The 18,752-nt window shown below is 41.4% G+C and overlaps 1 protein-coding gene across 1 annotated transcript in view; it reads right to left on the minus strand.

Moving 5' to 3' along the window:
- The window catches only part of ACE2 (angiotensin converting enzyme 2), a gene marked incomplete at its 5' end in the record, with an annotated part of 52,340 nt that overhangs the window by 10,364 nt on the left and 23,224 nt on the right, over positions 1-18,752 (minus strand). The window contains 8 exons of the mRNA XM_079727959.1: positions 1,289-1,347; positions 2,564-2,736; positions 3,148-3,270; positions 7,254-7,352; positions 9,731-9,875; positions 12,396-12,622; positions 15,222-15,391; positions 18,320-18,417. Of these exons, the coding sequence (XP_079584085.1) occupies positions 1,289-1,347; positions 2,564-2,736; positions 3,148-3,270; positions 7,254-7,352; positions 9,731-9,875; positions 12,396-12,622; positions 15,222-15,391; positions 18,320-18,417 (1,094 nt within the window). The remainder of the gene's footprint in view (positions 1-1,288; positions 1,348-2,563; positions 2,737-3,147; positions 3,271-7,253; positions 7,353-9,730; positions 9,876-12,395; positions 12,623-15,221; positions 15,392-18,319; positions 18,418-18,752) is intronic.

Genomic DNA, 18,752 nt, shown 5'->3' on the forward strand with positions numbered 1-18,752 from the left:
ATAATTAAATTTCATTAGTCCAAGGAAGACTTAATAAAAATATGACAGAAAGAGAAATGATCCCAGAGGCACTCAATGATTGTTAAGAAATAGGAACTTGAACTTTTAGAGTTTGGGAAGTGATGCACTTCCATTTTTATTATTTCTTTCTTAAATGTTCCTTTTTTACTCCTACTATGTTACTTATGTTTAAATGTCTTACTTATCTATGAAAATTACACTACAACTACTGTGGAACCTTGGACAATATTTAACTTACCAGGAAAAGTAAGGGGGTAGAAATGCCATCTTTGGGTCTATCCAATGCAAAGAACAATTTTCTGTAGCACCTTGGACTGTTTTATCCAATAGTGCCAGGCTGCCCTCTAATCCTGCAAAGCCCGCAGGATGCCACAAGCCCACCCATGCCTTTGATCCTCATCTGCCTGGGGCGACCCTTTCCTCTCCTCTTTCCCAATCAAAGCCTCTACTGCTTCAAACTGGATAACCTGAGACAGGTGTTTAGGAGAAAGGAATAGCTGATTAAAGTAATTCACATGAAGGTGTAAGTAATCTGATTTTCTGTAAAACATTCTGTTGTCCTGAAATGCATCTCTACATCAGTGGTTCTCAAACCGTGCCGTAATCAGTCACCTGGGGAGCTTTGATGACTTGATGCCACACCACCGAGCAATTAAGTCAGAATCTCTGGGAGTGGGATTCAAGCACTGATATTTTTCAAAAATCCCAAATGACTCCAGTGTGCAGCCACGTTTGAGAAACTCTGTTCTACATCAGAGCTTCCCAGTCTTTATTGTGTCCACAAACCCACTGGGGGGCTTGTTAAAATGCAGATTCCGATTAAGCAGGTCCAGGGCTGGGGTCTAAGATTAAAACAAGCTTCCAGGATATAGATGATTGACTAAGACAAAACAACGCAAAACTCCCTACAGTGCTTCTAAGAACAAACAATCTCTCAAAATATAACCATGTCCTCTTCCTCAAATACAAGTAATTGTGATTAGAGTGAATTGGGAGGGTGGGTATTTGATACTTAAGATTGGATGTTTTCTCATTGATCTTCATAACACCTTCAAAGTCACAAGGAAAGAGGAGGCATAGCCAATCCAAAAAGGAATGAATGTGTTACTAAAAAAAAAAAAAAACCAAAAGCCAAAGGGCAGAATCTAGAGCTTTTTAAGAGAACCATGTGTCCTCTCATCTTTTAGACCACACTGGAATGGGCTTGTTGTGCCCTATTTAAGGGAATGCATTGAAAAGTCATAGATGCACTGTGTAGAATACTCACAGCTTTTTCTCCAAGAGCTGATTTTAGGCTTATCCTCACTTTGATGCTTTGGTCAGAATCTGATTAAAGAGAAATAACAGACTGTTGTTACAGATGACAGATTGACCATGTGTGTTTATTTCCTTCCTCTCCCAAGATCCCACGAAAGTGATAGTAAAGGAATTTTTTAAGGTATAAACACAATTTTGGAAAGTGAGAAGTTATGGAGGAGTGGTAAGTGCTTTTAAAAGGGTCAGGAAGCCATGCCCTAATGTGTACACAGAGGCAGCACAGACCCCTGAAGTCCCACAGAGTCCCGGAGAGGCTTGGGATTCAGGTACAGTAAGGGGTGGGAAGAAGATACTGGACTGAAAACAAGGGGAATGAAACTCAAGGTCTGGTTAAAGACACTTTGGGGAAGAGTTGATGTTCCTACCCCATGAGCTCTTGCTTAGAAAGTCACTTGGAGGCTGTGCTGCAGCAAAACAAGAGGTAATTCCCGAAAGAAGACATGGCATCCAGGAAGCAGTGGATTCGACGCAGGACAGCAGCAAAGGGATGACTCAGGATGAAAACTGTGGTCCACATTGAGACAGGAGGACTCTAAGAGGGAGTTCTTTAGGAAAAAATGAGACTGAAAAGAATAGATATGTTGGAATAGTTGAAAAAGATGAATGTGACGTACATAGCAAATTAGGCATACAAAAAAAATGAGGCAATAGAAACTCCAGGACAAACAAAAAACCACATAAGAAAGGATATAGAATAGTATATTACTTGGTTCTGCAAGCATAATGATGCAAATATTGATAATTTCTCTATGAAAAATTATGTTAAACCTAAATGGGAGAATGAGAAAAGGAGGCAGAAGAGTAGGCAGAAGTGCATGCCTAAAAGTGAGCAACAGGGAAATGACAATGTAAACAAATTGTTTAAAAAAGTAACTGCCAGAAAGAAGAGGCAATAGCATTAAAATTGTTCAAAATATTTGTCTTTGACGAGCAGGATTCGAATACAGTGGGTTGGAGACTGTTAGACTCTTTTATTTTAAATATGGGGCTAGTAAAGCAGACTTGAAAAAGAGAGAGAGAGGTAGTTTTCACTGTGCCAGGTACATAGTAGTTGCTCAACAAATGTGTTTCCTCCTAGATAAAATGGCAGCTACCACCATAGTACAGGGGCTAAGTAGAGGGAGAACATATTCAGCTGTGTCACAGTCCCATGAGACTGGGGCCAGAGAGGACTAGGGGAAGCAGAAAGTGGGCAATTAGAAATGTGTCAACTCGATGTACTCACATGGAGTCCAGTCTGTGCTCCATCCCACAAATGAATTCCTGTTCCGGTCTTTCAGCCAGGTCAACAACGGCTCAAAGTAGTTGAGCAGTGGTTTTACGTCCATAGTCTTTACTCCCACAATATTTTCCAACGCTGAGGTCCAGGGTTCTGATTTTCCAAGGCGCAGCATTTGGCTACATGAAAAAAGGGGAGGGTGGGTTCAGGGCCTTTTGAGGGATTCTAGATGTACATCTACTTACATGTATAATCTATGCTTTCTCCTTTTTGGCTTGACTAAGTTTGCTCCTGGCAAATAAGAAAAGAAGCCATGTTAACAGATGTATTCATCCTTCAATTTCTCTTCCCCTCCAGTTACTACAAAAAGAGCTCTGTAGTTATGACATGGAGAGAGGAGGTGGCCTGTCCAGCCATCACATGGTCCAGGTTCCTGTGTGACCATGAAACAAACATTTAATTTGTGGATGAGAACATTTTGAGGCCCCCAATTTTCTTTTTAGAACAAAGAAATCAAATTCAAACCTAGGCATGGAAATGAGTAACATTAAATAGGAATGAGAGGTTCAATATTTTGAAGCATCTCTTACAGCAGCCTCTGCCCAGCTTCGGTGGAATTTGAGATATCACATTTGTACAGGGGACCTTCATGTTTAGCTGTTTGACAAAGGGCTTCATGAAACTGGAATTGATAAATGGTCCTTGTGTAATATCTGTAAAAGAGATAAAGAAAAAAAGTTGTCCTGTGTTTAGTTTCTGTGGTAGAATCAAAGACTGGGGCATATATTTAAATGTTGAAGCCCTAGTAACCAAAGAAGTACCAGTTAAACCTCTTTTCCCTCCAGAAAGACCCAAACATGAACCCTACAGACTCATCATACTTGCATTCATGTATCAGTTGATAAAAAGGCAGTATTAGTTTGTTAAATGTTAGCTCACATTTGTATTGTGTTTTACAGATTTATAGCCCTTTCACATAAATGATGCCAATCGATACCTATGGCAGATCAACAATATTATTTCCACTTTACAAATAAAGAAACTGAGGCTCGTGGTGGTCCAGTGGCTAAGGGTCCGTGCTCCCAATGCACGGGGCTCAGGTTCGATTCCTGGTCAGGAAACTAGATCCCACAGGCCGCAACTAAGAGTTTGCATGCCGCAACTAAAGATCCCGCATGCCACAACTAAGACCCGGCATAACCAATTAAATAAGTAAATAAAAAAGAAAGAAAGAAACTGAGACTCAACAAATTCAAGATCTGGAGCTAAGAGGGGAAGAACATAGGTTTTGGGACTTCAAGTTAAAAATGCTCTATTACAGATATTAGTCGGCCTGCAGGTTCAAGATGGCAGAGTAGAAGGACGTGCGCTCACTCCCTCCTGCAAGAGCACCGGAATCACAGCTAACTGCTGGACAACCATCGACAGGAAGACACTGGAACTCACCAAAAAAGATACCCCACATCCAAAGACAAAGGAGAAGCCACAATGAGACGGTAGGGGGGGAACAATCACAGTAAAATCAAATCCCGTAACTGCTGAGTGGGTGACTCACAAACTGGAGAACACTTATACCACAGAAGTCCACCCACTGGAGAGAGGGTTCTGAGCCACACGTCAGGCTTCCCAGCCTGGGGGTCTGAAAACAGGACGGGGAATTCCCAGAGAATCAGACTTTGAAGGCTAGCGGGATTTTGACAGGACTGGAGGAAACAGAGACTCCACTTTTGGAGGGCACACACAAAGTAGTGTATGCATTGGGACCCAGGGGAAGGAGCAGTGACCCCACAGGAGACTGAACCAGACCTAGCTGCTAGTGTTGGAGGGTCTCCTGCAGAGGAAGGGGGTGGCTGTGGCTCAGCGTGAGGACAAGGACACTGGCAGCAGAAGTTCTGGGAAGTACTCCTTGGCGTGAGCCCTCCCAGTGTCCGCCATTAGCCCCACCAAAGACCCCGGGTAGGCTCCAGTGTTGGGTTGCCTCAGGCCAAACCACCAACAGGGAGGGAACCCAGCCCCACCCATCAGCAGTCAAGCGGATTAAAGTTTTACTGAGCTCTGCTCACCAGAGCAACACCCAGCTCTACCCGCCACCAGTCTCTCCCATCAGGAAACTTCCACAAGCCTCTTAGATAGCCTCATCCACCAGAGGGCAGACAGCAGAAGCAAGAACAACTACAATCCTGCAACCTGTGGAACAAAAACCACATTCACAGAAAGACAGACAAGATGAAAAGGCAGAGGGCTATGTACCAGATGAAAGAACAAGATAAAACCCCAGAAAAACAACTAAATGAAGTGGAGATAGGAAACCTTCCAGAAAAAGAATTCAGAATAATGATAATGAAGATGATCCAGGACCTCGGAAAAAGAATGGAGGCAAAGATCGAGAAGATGCAAGAAATGTTTAACAAACACCTAGAAGAATTAAAGAACAAACAAACAGAGATGAACAATACAATAACTGAAATGAAAACTGCACGAGAAGGAATCGATAGCAGAATAACTGAAGCAGAAGAACGGATAAGTGACCTGGAAGACAGAACGGTGGAATTCACTGCTGCGGAACAGAATAAAGAAAAAAGAATGAAAAGAAATGAAGACAGCCTAAGAGACCTCTGGGACAACATTAAACGCAACAACATTCGCATTATAGAGGTCCCAGAAGGAGAAGAGAGAGAGAAAGGACCCAAGAAAATATTTGAAGAGATTATAGTCGAAAACTTCCCTAACATGGGAAAGGAAATAGCCACGCAAGTCCAGGAAGAGCAGAGAGTCCCAGGCAGGATAAACCAAAGAAGAAACATGCCGAGTCAACAGTAATCAAAATTGACAAAAATTAAAGACAGACAAAAATTATTAAAAGCAGCAAGGGAAAAATGACAAATAACATACAAGGGAACTCCCATAAGTTTAACAGCTGATTTCTCAACAGAAATTCTACAAGCCAGAAGGGAGTGGCATGATATATGTAAAGTGATGAAAGGGAAGAACCTACAACTAAGATTACTCTACTTGGCAAGGATCTCATTCAGATTTGATGGAGAAATCAAAAGCTTTACAGACAAGCAAAAGCTAAGAGAATTCAGCACCATCAAACCAGCTCTACAACAAATGCTAAAGGAACTTCTCTAAGTGGGAAACACAAAAGAAGAAAAGGACCTACAAAAACAAACCCATAACAATTAAGAAAATGGTAATAGGAACATACATATCGATAATTACCTTAAACATGAATGGATTAAATGCTCCAACCAAAAGACACAGGCTTGCTGAATAGATACAAAAATAAGACCCATATATATGCTGTCTACAAGAGACCATCTTCAGACCTAGGGACACATTCAGACTGAAAGTGAGGGGATGGTAAAAGATAGTCCATGCAAATGGAAATCAAAAGAAAGCTGGAGTAGCAATACTCATATCAGATAAAATAGACTTTAAAATAAAGAATGTTACAAGACACAAGGAAGGACACTACATAATGATCAAGGGATCAGTCCAAGAAGAAGATACAACAATTATAAATATATATGCCCCCAACATAGGAGCACCTCAATACATAAGGCAACTGCTAACAGCTATAAAAGAGGAAATCGACAGTAACACAATAATAGTGGGAGACTTTAACACCTCACTTACAGCAATGGACAGATCATCCAAACAGAAAACTAATAAGGAAACAGAAGCTTTAAATGACACAATAGACCACATAGATTTAATTGATATTTATAGGACATTCCATCCAAAAACAGCAGATTACACTTTCTTGTCAAGTGCACACGGAACATTCTCCGGGATAGATCACATCTTGGGTCACAAATCAAGCCTCAGTAAATTTAAGAAAATTGAAATCATATCAAACATCTTTTCCGACCACAACACTATGGGATTAGAAATGAATTAAAGGGGAAAAAATGTAAAAAACACAAACACATGGAGGCTAAACAATACCTTACTAAATAACCAAGAGATCACTGAAGAAATCAAAGAAGAAATCAAAAAATACCTAGGGACAAATGACAGTGAAAACACAACGATCCAAAACCTATGGGATGCAGCAAAAGCAGTTCTAAGAAGGAAGTTTATAGCTATACAAGTCTACCTCAAGAAACAAGAAAAATCTCAAATAAACAACCTAACCTTACACCTAAAGGTGTAGGGAAAGAAGAACCAAAAAACCCCAAAGTTAGCAGAAGGAAAGAAATCATAAAGATCAGAGCAGAAATAAATGAAATAGAAACAAAGAAAACAATAGCAAAGATCAATAAAACTAAAAGCTGGTTCTTTGAGAAGATGAACAAAATTGATGTGCATAAAATGGAAGACTAATAAGAACCTGCTGTATAAAAAAATAAAATAAAATTCAAAAAAAAACCCCATATTAGTCACTCTAAATAAATAAATAAATAAATAAAAATACTCTATTACAATCACCCTGCACTCTGTCAGTAACAAGAAGACAAACAAAAATATATTTTTATTTCTCCCAAGGATACTATAAATTCCCTGATGGTGGGAGAAAAGATCTCATGTAAGTTTTATTTAACTGAATACATCGTGTTGAGTTAAATCGAATTGAAACTGATCATCTGCTTTGAGGATCTAAGGGGGAGGTGAATGGAGATAGAAAAAGAAATTAGAGTTGTCACTCTGTCCGCAGATCCTAGAAGGGAAACAGAAGAAAACTGTCATTTACCGGATGAATGAGTAATCTTCAGCAACATGGAACAGACACGCGGGGTCACAGTATGTTTCATCATGGGGCAGAGGCTCCACCACCCCGACTATCTCTCGCCTTTGGGGAAAAAAAGAAGATACGTTAGCTCTGGGTCACTCGTTGTGAGAAAGTATGGATGGTGCCATTAGTGCAGTGTCATCAGCCAATGGCATTTCTACTGAAATTGGTTGTCAGGTGAAATTGAAACAGTGTAAAGAACTACAGAATAAAGTGCGTCATGTAGTCATCTCTTTATTTTTTTAATTCAGCCAGTCTACAGCATTGGAAAATAGCTGTACCTTCAAAATACTAATTTAATAAAGTGCATTGTGTGGCCAAAAACATACAGTGAAAGTCCTAATAATTCCTCTCTGGCACTACATTTTATGGGTTCCTGGTAGGTGGAATTTTCTAAAATTGAAATCTCACTGATTCTTCAAGGCTAGCTCAAATGTCCCCTCCTCTGTGAGGCCTGCCCCTGATCCCAGCCACCTGCCAGCACAGTGAACCCTCCAGCTCCCTTGGCCTTCTCTAGCTCTGCCTCCTTTGCCATTTCTCTCTCCGTTTTATAATTATTCACATACAGCTCCTTCTTGCCCTGGAGACTTGAGCACCTAGCGGGCGGGGCTGTGTTTTGGTCATCTTTACAGTTCCAGTGCCAGACACGATGGCCAATGCTAATAAAAGACTTCATGTGGATTCACTGAATGCATAGAGTAATTAATGCATTACTGAATCATTTTAAGGGTCTGATTCCATGTACCTTAGGAAATAAACTAAAAGCGATCAAAAATTAATTCGATCAGAAAAAAAAGGTAAGAAAACCATGTATTTGGCATTGTTTAAAGTGAATACATCCATCCTTTCTGATTGTGGGATCACGATAGACATAATTTCAGTAATACTCAAATGCTAGCAACAGCTACTACAGATGCTGCCTCCTCCCTCCCAAGGAGGGTTTATGTCACCAGAGAGAATCTTGGCAGAAGAGTGGCACTGACTTCAACTTACGGATATGGGGCTGAATGTTATAATGGTAGATCTTCACCACAGAGAGGAAAATTAAAGAAAAATAATTGACAGGAGTCTGACTAATAGATGGTGAGAAGCTTTCTTTTTTTCCTTCCTTCATTTGTTCGTTCATTCATTCCTTCTTTCCTAACTTCCTTCCATCTTCTTCTGTAATACTTTCATCATTTATTTCATACTTGCATGTGCCAGGCACTGTGCAAGGCACTTGGGATATGCTGATGAATGAGGTAGCACTGAAACTATTGAAAGGAATCACCCTCCGTTGCCCAAATGCAGCAGGCTCTCACTAGCTTGGAATCTCTCCCTTCCCCTCTACATACCCCTGGTTAAATCCCACATCTTTCTCAAAGCTCAATTTGGATGCCTCTCCTCATCTGACCTATCAGCCAGGGTTTTGGATCCCCCCTTGGATGCTCACGGATGCCCACATTCTCCCATCACAACCCAACACGTTGCAGTGGTTTCATTTTCTGCATTCCTCCATAGACTACACGTTCTTTGAAGTCGAGGAGAACATCAGAAATGATCGGCATCGGATTCCCCGGTGCTTTACCTAAAATGTGGGGTAAATATTTTTGTTTCAAAGAATGGACAAAAGCAAAAATAAAAATGAATAAGTTGATCACTTCGGAAATAATATCACAGTTTAATGGGTGCCTCAATACTTAAGATAGAGCATGAGAAGTTATGTCACTTGACCCTGCTGGGGGGCGGGGCAGAGCCAAGGAAACATTATCTGAGAAAGCTCCCAAATGGAGACTTAAAAAATCGACAGGAGGCAGTTAATGTGGGGTGTGTGTGTGTGTGTGTGTGTGGTATGTGATGGCATTTCCCTAGCCTGAATACACTTGTCTCTCGTTTTCACATATTTAGCCCCACATCACTAGATTTCAAGATTTAGCCACTGAAATCCCAGTTATTCTGACTAGCAAGAATTCTCTAAGAACTCCAGTGCTACTTGTCTTAGGTGGGTTCTCACCCAAACAGACCCTGAGACCAGGTCCTGGGACGTGATCCCAGGAAACACAGGCAAAGGAGTGAGGAAGTGAGACAGGAAAAGGAAAGCAGCCCCCAAAAGGTGTATTATCAAGCAAGTCACCACAGTGGGTAACCGGAGCCTATTCCCACTGAGGAACTCTAGGATCCCACATAGAGCACTCACCCCAGAATTCTCCCCGCTGAGGGCGAGGGAGCTGAAGTACTTATCCACCAATTCCCATCACACATACTTCCTCAGTCTTTTCTCCATAGGAGGGTTCTAGTGACCAGAGGAAGCCCTCAGGCAATAAAATACAGATACTGGTACTAAGTATATGATGTCTGTGTGTGTATGTGAGTGTGTGTACACAGGCCAACCAAATGCTTTTAAATAAACAGCAAATTCATGAGGAAATGTTTTACTGATTGCATATTCATTGACTTACTTCATCTCCCACCACTTCTGCATCCACTGCTCTTTGGGTATTTCACCCTTGAAGACCATCCACCTCCACTTTTCTAACATGTAAGTAAATGGTAGAGTTCCAACAATTGTAAGGGCTTGTTTGAGCAGGAAGTTTATTTCTGTTACTGAAAATAAAATGGGAAAGGATAAATATTAAGATGAGGGTGACAGTGGATGTTTTGTATTAGATAATTTCCTAATCTCAAGATATTATTCCTCAAGATATACTTACTATAAGGATGATCACATGAGAAATATTGACAGTGGACATAATAATATGTATATATTTGTTTTCTCAGCTGAGGGATTTGGAGTAGGGTGAAGCCTTGGATAGATCAGGTTAAATAAATCCACAAGGAACCCCTAATCCTTTTTCTTTATTAGCTTCAGTTGCCTTCCTTAAGTACTTCTTATCAGAGCTAATTAGGGATATTTTATCTACTTTCCTAGTCATACTGTTTATCGTTTTTGGGTTTTTTTTAAATTTATTTATTTAATTTGTTTATTTTTGGCTGTGTTGGCTCTTCTTTGCTGCATGCGGGCTTTCTCTAGTTGCGGTGCGCAGGCTTCTCATTGCGGTGGCTTCTCTTTGCCGCAGAGCGTGGGCTCTAGGCTCGCAGGCTTCAGTAGTTGTGGCTCACAGGCTCCAGTAGTTGTGGCTCATGGGCTCTAGAGTGCAGGCTCAGTAGTTGTGGCACATGGGCTTCGCTGCTCTGCGGCATGTGGGACCCTCCCGGACCAGGGCTCGAACCCGTGTCCCCTGCACTGGCAGGCGGATTCCCAACCACTGTGCCACCAGGGAAGCCCCACACTGTTTTATTGTTGTAAGCTCCATGAAGACAGTGACTGTCAATTCTCATTCAAGACTGTATACCTAGCCTGGTGTCTGCTACATGATGTCCTCTGTGAGTCTTTGCTAAATAAACAAATATTAAACAGATGTGGCCAAAAGCCAGTAAACCAGGGAGAGGAAAAAACAACAAAAACGAGCCTCCCTAGAGGAAAACATCCACTGGATAATCAGAAGTACAATGTACTTTAAATTTACTGACATCTTCCTTACCTGAGTTTAAAATGCTTTAACAAATTATGTTATTTCGTTTATCCTTTATTAGTGATGTAAAAAGGCAGTGGAGCTCATATCTAGTGCGTAAATGAAGCTCACTGAAATGTAAGCAGAGGGATATTATCTACTTGGCACGCCAAAGTAATTTAGTGTCTTTTAAAATGCTTTACACATAGTAAGTGCTCAATAAATATTTTTGGAAGAAGAAAGGAAGAGAGGGAGAAGGAGAGAGAGAGAGAGAGAGAGAGAGAGGGAATGAAGGACCTTATTTTGTTTAGCATCATTCACAGATCAGGGCCAGAGCCAAGGAAAGAAGCAGGAGTTTTTCAAATCAGTGGTTTAACCATGCCTAGTACTGTGTTAGTGATTCAACCAGCTTTGACTGTTGTCAAGGAACATTAAAAAATGATAAAACTAATAACGGTCTGTTAATTGACTTGAGAATGATACTTTAAAATTAGGAAACAGGTGTGGTTACTGTGAACCCTCTTTCCTCTGTTGCTCCCTTCATGGGAGGATGCTGCTACTTGTCTATTACCCAATGGGTCTGTGCTCACAGTAACTTTTGCAGACATGATGATGGCTTTACACTGACCTACTCCCAGGTCCTTGTGAGATCATCAAGGTCTGGAGCCAGAAGTCAAGGCAAAGTGAATTGTCCACACAAGGATGGAGCTCATAACCTTGACCTCATCGACTAAATGTACCAGTAGGCAGAGCTGATGTTTATGTCCCAAACTGCTAAAATGAGGGGAGAGAAATACATAGGAAAGAAGAACATATTTGGCTCTAAGTGTCCTCCTTTTACAAGAAAGAATCCTCACAGAAAAATCTGGATCTCGTGAATATTTGTTGTGTTCCATCAAGTCCAACCCATCCAAAGACACAGGCTGCCTCGGGCAAAGATGCTGAAGGATGGCCTGAATCTGAGGGGATGTTACGGGGCAAATTCATGCTTCAGCCACATGAACAAAACGTTTCAGTCTCCTCCAATCTTGATATTCCACCACCTGTTCCTTAAGAACTCCCAAATTTCAAGTTACACTTTTCTTTGCATAATATTATGGGAAAAGTTATAGATTAGGGCTCTGGTTCCGGTTCTGCCATGTTGCTTCTTGACCTTGGGTTAATTATTTTCCCTCTCATGTCTTCAGTTTGCTTCCTCTGCAAAATGGTTTTTAGAATCTGTTCCAGCTCCACTGTTTTGGTTTTTACCTAGAACCAGGGGATTCAGTCAGAACTCTGACACTAATTAGCTGGGTAACCTTGGATAAGCCATTTCAGTTCTGTGGGCCTGTTTTAGCATCTTTTTAAAAAGCTTCTGTTAGATGGTTCTTAGAGTCCCAAGACCATTCACTTAGTTACCTCTCTTATGCCCTTTTCAAAGATACAAAACCAGAAGCTGGCATATTATACTATATATTAAAAAAATTTTTTTAACCAGTAGCAATTTCCAGTTACCCATAAATAACATATTTTACATGGCAAAAGTTAAATATATCCTATGCATGACAATAAATATCTTTGCCCATGTCAGACTAAAGAATACCCAAAACAGGCCATGAAAAAATGTCCATACCACTGTCTTCATAAAAATCAGGTGGCAGAAGACCAAGGGCTTTCAAATAGTGAGGTGTAGCTGCAGAAAGTGACATGATTTCCCCAACAGCTTCATGGAAACCTTCATTAGCTCCATTTCTGAGCAGGTAGGGCTGTGTGGCATACGCCATGTCATACTGGATGTGCCCCATCTCGTGATGGGCTGTCAGGAAGTCATCCATCGTCACCTTTGTGCACATTTTGATCCTGAACAAAAATGGGCAAGATTAAAATGAATCTCATTGAATTTCATTTAATCATCACAATAGAGTTATATGGGGTTTCCATGCATGGATCACCTTTCCAAGATTTATTCACCAATGATTCTTGAGGACCTATCTTGTACGTCCTAGAAACTGCACTAGGTGCTCAATATAAAGTGATGGGCAGGGCTGAATCTTGTCCCCCTGATCACAGACTAACAGAAAGGAAGATAAACAGAGTCATCTACTACAAAAACTCTGAGGCAAGTACTCTACAAGTGATCAGTAGACATGGCCTTGGGCACAACAATGAGTAAATGGAGGCATAGTCTTCTGGAAGCCCCAGGAAGGGCATAACTCAGGATGCAATGAGCAAGCTGGACCTTGATCAACTTGCAGGGGTTTGCCAGGCAAATGGCAGGGAGGGACAAGAGACTGACATTCCTAGAGGTGCTCAATGACAATGGCTTGAGGAAAGAATGTGGCATTCAGGACATAGCCAGCAGTTTGGTACAGCCACGACATAGTAGTCGTAGGAGAAAGGGCTAGAAATTGATATTTGGGGATCATTAGCATGTAAGTCAGGGAGTGGATGGGATGGCCCATGAAGCTGTGTAGGATGGCAAGAAAAGAGGGCCAAGGACAAAGCCCCAGGAGGTCCCAGGATGTACAGGGTGGAGAGAGGAAAAGGAGACAGAGAGAGAAGTCAAAGAAGTCCAGAAGGAATGACGATGCAGACACCAGTGAACAACAGCACTTCAAAGACAACTCCTCAACGCAGCCCCATGCTGTTGTGGCCCAATGGTATAAGGATGGCATTTGGCAATTAGGTGCTGGTCCTTTTCAACTTGGCAAGAGCAATTTCATGCAGATGAGTGTAGGGCTCATAATTCAGTAGGTTCAGCAGTCTTCCCACCACTCTGAGCACCACGTCATCCCCCTGATAAATACCCTTTAAGGACTCCCACTGCTCGGGAGTAAACTCAACCTCCTTTATACACCCCAATATGACCTCCTTCTCTAACTTGGTTTTTCTCTATACTCTTTTGGCACAATTATAAGAATAGCTATTATATAGTTAATAACTACTGTGTGTAAGATCCTGTGCTAGGAAGCTTACATACACTTACTCATTTTTCAACTTCACTCTAGTACTGGAGTCGGTGAGCTATGGCCTGCAGCTGGCCACCTGTTGTGATAGATCAGGCTTTACTGGGACACAGCCCTAACCATTTGTTTCTGTATTATCTATGGCTGCTTTCATGCCACAAAGGGCACAGATGAGTAGTTGCAACAGAGACCTGCAAAGCCTAAAGAAACTATTTACTATCTGACCCTTTATAGGAAAGGATTGACAACCCCTACTCTAGCGCATGCGGCTGGGGCCCTGCCTAGATCTGCTTTACCAGAAAGATCCACCCATCTCCCAGTTGTCTGAGTCCTGGCTGTTGGCCAACAGCTGCTTCCTTCTTTAATGTTTTTGGCTAAATGGGAGGTACCTCAACCAGGAGGTTATGTGGCCCCGTACTCTGGGGCAGTCCACAGCCAATGACTGAGTAATATGGGGTACAAAAGGCCAGCCCTCTTGTCTCAAGATGTGACCAACTCTGTGGTACAAATCATGCTCCAGAGAGCCCCGTGGGATGAGGCTGAGGCCAAGTCTCTAGCAGAGACCACATCCTTACTTAACTCTTTCCCCTGCCCCATCCTGCTTCCCTCACTCCCCTTTGCCTGCAAGCTCTCCCTCAGTGAAACACGTGTACAAGAATCTCCATCTCAAGCCAGGGAACCCAACCTAAGACACTCACAAACCTGCAAACTGGGAATTATGATTCCACTTTATAGATAAAGAAACTGAAACCCAAGAAGGTTAAATACCTTGCCCAAGGTTGCCTAGTCACTAAGTGACACAGCTGGGATTAGAAAGCCTGTGCTCATTCTGCCATTTCACACAGACCCTCCTTCACACGCCCTTTATTCTAGCCTAACCTGCTGACTCCAGTACACAACACTGGTTCTGCCTCTCTGCATCTGATCCTGCTATTCTCCCAGCCCGGTGTCCCTCCCAGCTCTGTCTGTCCAAACGCTTCTTGTCTTCCAAGCCCAACTCAAATGCCACCCGAAAAGCCCTGTCTGAGCCAAACCCCTATTCCAGGTGTGGTCACTTATCTTCCAATTCCCATGGAGTGTTCTCTGTGTTTCTCTTAATGACACATACCAGCTTATCTATTCACCTGTCCTAGCTCACTCAGAAGAGGGAAACGGAGGTGGGGATCAATGCCTGTCTCACATATTCATCTTCCATAAATCTTGCACCAACCCTTTCCTAATGGGGGCACCACCATACCCATGACCATGCAACTCTAGTGGGTGCATATCATCTCAGATGAGGCAAACTGTCTAAAGGTTCAAGTTAGGGCCAGCTGACAATCCCCTTTTCCTTGGAAAGCCCAGATGTGCTCTCATGGACTCCCAGCCCTCGTTCAAGGAAAATTCATTCATCTCTTCTGTGCTCAGAGAAGCAGAGAAGGAATCCAAATTCATCCTCATCCCTCCATTGTCTCCCATTTTAGTATCAGCTGTGTAAACATCAGCCTCACTACCTGAAGTCACCCTTCCCCAGGTCCCATGCTGTGGGGTGGCAGACCACCTTCCGGCCATCGCCTGGCTCAGTTAGCATGGAGTTTTCCCAGAATTCTTGAGTCATACTAGGAAGGCCAATAGACACAAAGAACTTCTCAGCTTCCTTGAATATCCTCTTTGCATCCCAGGACTGGAAAAAAAAAACAAAACCCAGCATTTAATTCTAGCGTTAAAATCACGGCATTCTTTCTGTTGGATAGGTACAAAGGCATAACTGTCCTGGAAGGCAATTTGGCAACATGTATGGACAGCTTTCACAGCGTTTATACTCTTTGTCTCAGTAATCCTGTCTCCAGGGAACTAACCTAGGAAATTCTCAGAAATTAGGTCGAAAAATTATGTTTAAAATGATTTTTATTATTATTTTTCAATTGAAATAATTTGATATATTGTGTAAATTTAAGGTGTACAATGTGTAAAATGATTTTTTTGTTTTTTTTTTTTTTGCGGTACGCGGGCCTCTCACTGTTGTGGCCTCTCCCGTTGCAGAGCACAGGCCCCGGACGCACAAGCTCAGCGGCCATGGCTCACGGGCCCAGCCGCTCCGCGGCATGTGGGATCTTCCCAGACAGGGGCTCGAACCCGTGTCCCCTGCATTGGCAGGCGGACTCTCAACCACTGCGCCACCAGGGAAGCCCTAAAATGATTTTTAATAGAGGGAAAAGTGGAAACAACCACCAGAATGGTTAAATAAATAATGATGCCTTTGTGGAATGGAAAATCTAAATAAATTAGATTTATAAAGAATTTTTATTGATATTTTTAATAATTTAATAGTGAAAAAGTAAAATATATAAACCACTTATATGGTATAATCTTAATGAAGAAATACATTAAAATGTTAACAGCAGACGGGGTGAGATTATGTGTGAAGTTTTTTGTCTTTATTCTTTATGTTCCAAGGATAAACACAAACGATAATGACCTTCTCTTTGCTAAAAACTGTTCAACTCAAGACAACGACCCTTGACTGATCTCCTTCAATGGGCAAGGCCCTGACATTAGGCTCATTAGAAGACACAAACAATAAAGCAGACATGGAGTTGCATGATTTTGGAACCAAAAAGGCCAGCATGTGACCCAGCAGCCAATGGGTAGGGGGGGCCTTGGCTTCATAGTCTGTATGGGAAGCTAAACTTTCAGAATGTTCTGGAACTGGAGAGGGGCAGCAGAAGGTGTCTGCGATTCAGCAAACTCTTCTGGGAGCCAGTGTCTCTGGAGCTGACCAAGACTTCTTTGGAGATAAGGCCCATATCAGTCAAACTAAGTTTGTATAATTGGCAGATATTTAATGAATCACTTTTTAGTGACACAGAAAACTTCCTTTCATCTTTAAGGCCAGTCAAGTTTGTTTTTTCTCCTCTGTCAGCCTTGGGGATATGCAACTGGATATAACAGACACTATGGATATTTTCTTTGACCTTTAAAGGCTTAATGTCAGTCAATATTGCTATTGGTGAGTATGGCATTCTTAAGGAGAATGAACATATACTACAACAGTGTAGACTGGCAAGCACAGTTAACATCTGCTGAATGAAGAATGAATGGATAGAAAACCAGGCTGGAAATATTAGGAGTTCTCAGTTCCAACCTTAGTCGTCACTGACTGTTTTTGTGACTTTGAACAAATCATTTACCCAAGCCTCAGTTTCCTCACCTACAACATGGAACTATCACAATACCTGTCCTGGCAGTCCCATAGGTTTGTCATAAACATAACATTAGGAGAGATGGTGGGTGTGAAAACACCGTAGATAGGATATGGAGCTACATAAAGATGGGCCTCTGCTGCTGCTCAACTGCAAAGTGGGGCTACAACAGCTGCAGGAGTTTAGGGGCCCTTGCAGCTTCACGTTTTCATCCTGCTATGGACTTTTCCCAGGAGTATGTTACGTAGGTGAAGATGTTCATTGCATTGCTGCTTACAGATTTAAAACTGTTAACAAGCAGTGCATAAATAGCAAACCATGGTGCAAACATCTGAAGAAATTTTACACAGCCAATAGATGTATGATTATGTATGATTATGGATCCTACCCAGAAATGTAGGCTATTAGCTGAATAAAGAAAAATACACAATTATAACTATAATATTATTTAATCAATGGAAGGGAACATAGAGAATTTAAACAATTATACCAAGAGGGTAAAAAAAAGGTTATTTAAAAACTATTTTAGACTCTTGTAATATTTTTAACAATAATGATTTTTAATATGCAAAAATCTTCTAATGATATCCTTTTTTTACTATTCACAGAGATTACTGACTACTTAGCAATGACTAACTTTATTTTTTTTTAACATCTTTACTGGAGTATAATTGCTTTACAATGTTAAATTAGTTTCTGCTGTATAACAAAGTGAATCAGCTATACATATACATATATCCCCATATCCCCTCCCTCTTGCATCTCCCTCCCTCCCACCCTCCTTATCCCACCCCTCTAGGTGGTCACAAAGCACCGAGCTGATCTCCCTGTGCTATGCGGCTGCTTCCTACTAGCTATCTATTTTACATTTGGTAGTGTATATATGTCTATGCCACTCTCTCACTTCGTCCCAGCTTCCCCTTCTCCGTGTCCTCAAGTACATTCTCTACGTCTGCATCTTTATTCCTGTCCTGCCCCTAGGTTCCTCAGAACCAATTTTTTTTTTTTTTTAGATTCCATATATATGTGTTAGCTTACCGTATTTGCTTTTCTCTTTCTGACTTACTTCACTCTGTAAGACAGACTCTAGGTCCATCGCAATGACTAACTTTAGAAAGAGTTATGGCAACCAGTTGATAATTCCACATCTTATTGCTTAATGGAAAACTCAGGTCATCTCTACTTTTAATATCTCTCAGCAAGATCAATACCATACTTATTCAAGGTACTTGATGTCACTGACATTGTAAACTACTTTTCCATGAAAAGACAGTTACATAAGAAATAAATTTAAATTAGCTTGAAAACTTTCTCATTTACATGTTTTCATAAGACAAGAAGAGAAGGATGGCATAAAAAGAAATGAGGTTGAGGATTTAGATTTGGTTTTCAAGGTGTCTTCTTCCTACCTGGTTCTGCATTTCTTTGGTAACATCTATGCTCAGTTTCTCTCCAAAGGGGACTGTCAAAGGGTACAGATTTGTCCAAAATCTCCCCCACATATCACCTATTTAAAAAAAAGATTTCGTTAATACGTGACAAAGACAACAGAAGTATAGACCTGATTTTACATAGTGCATGAGGTGGGATTGGTAAACAGGACACAGAGTATTCTAGATTTAATCTAGTTTCTGTGCTTCCTTTTCACTACCTCTTTTCCTCTTCCCTTATTTTATATTTTCAACATTCCCTTCTTTTTTTTTTTACCACCTCTAAAAGGTTAAAACGGCAGGAGATGATGTGGCTAGGCAAAGCTTGTTAGGGAATCATCCCTGTTTCTCACATTTCAAATTACAATTCAAAGGAACAATGTATTAAATATATGGGACATCATAGCTACTA

This window comes from Hyperoodon ampullatus, assembly GCF_949752795.1.
Source record: "Hyperoodon ampullatus genome assembly, chromosome: X".
Lineage (NCBI taxonomy): Eukaryota > Metazoa > Chordata > Mammalia > Artiodactyla > Ziphiidae > Hyperoodon > Hyperoodon ampullatus.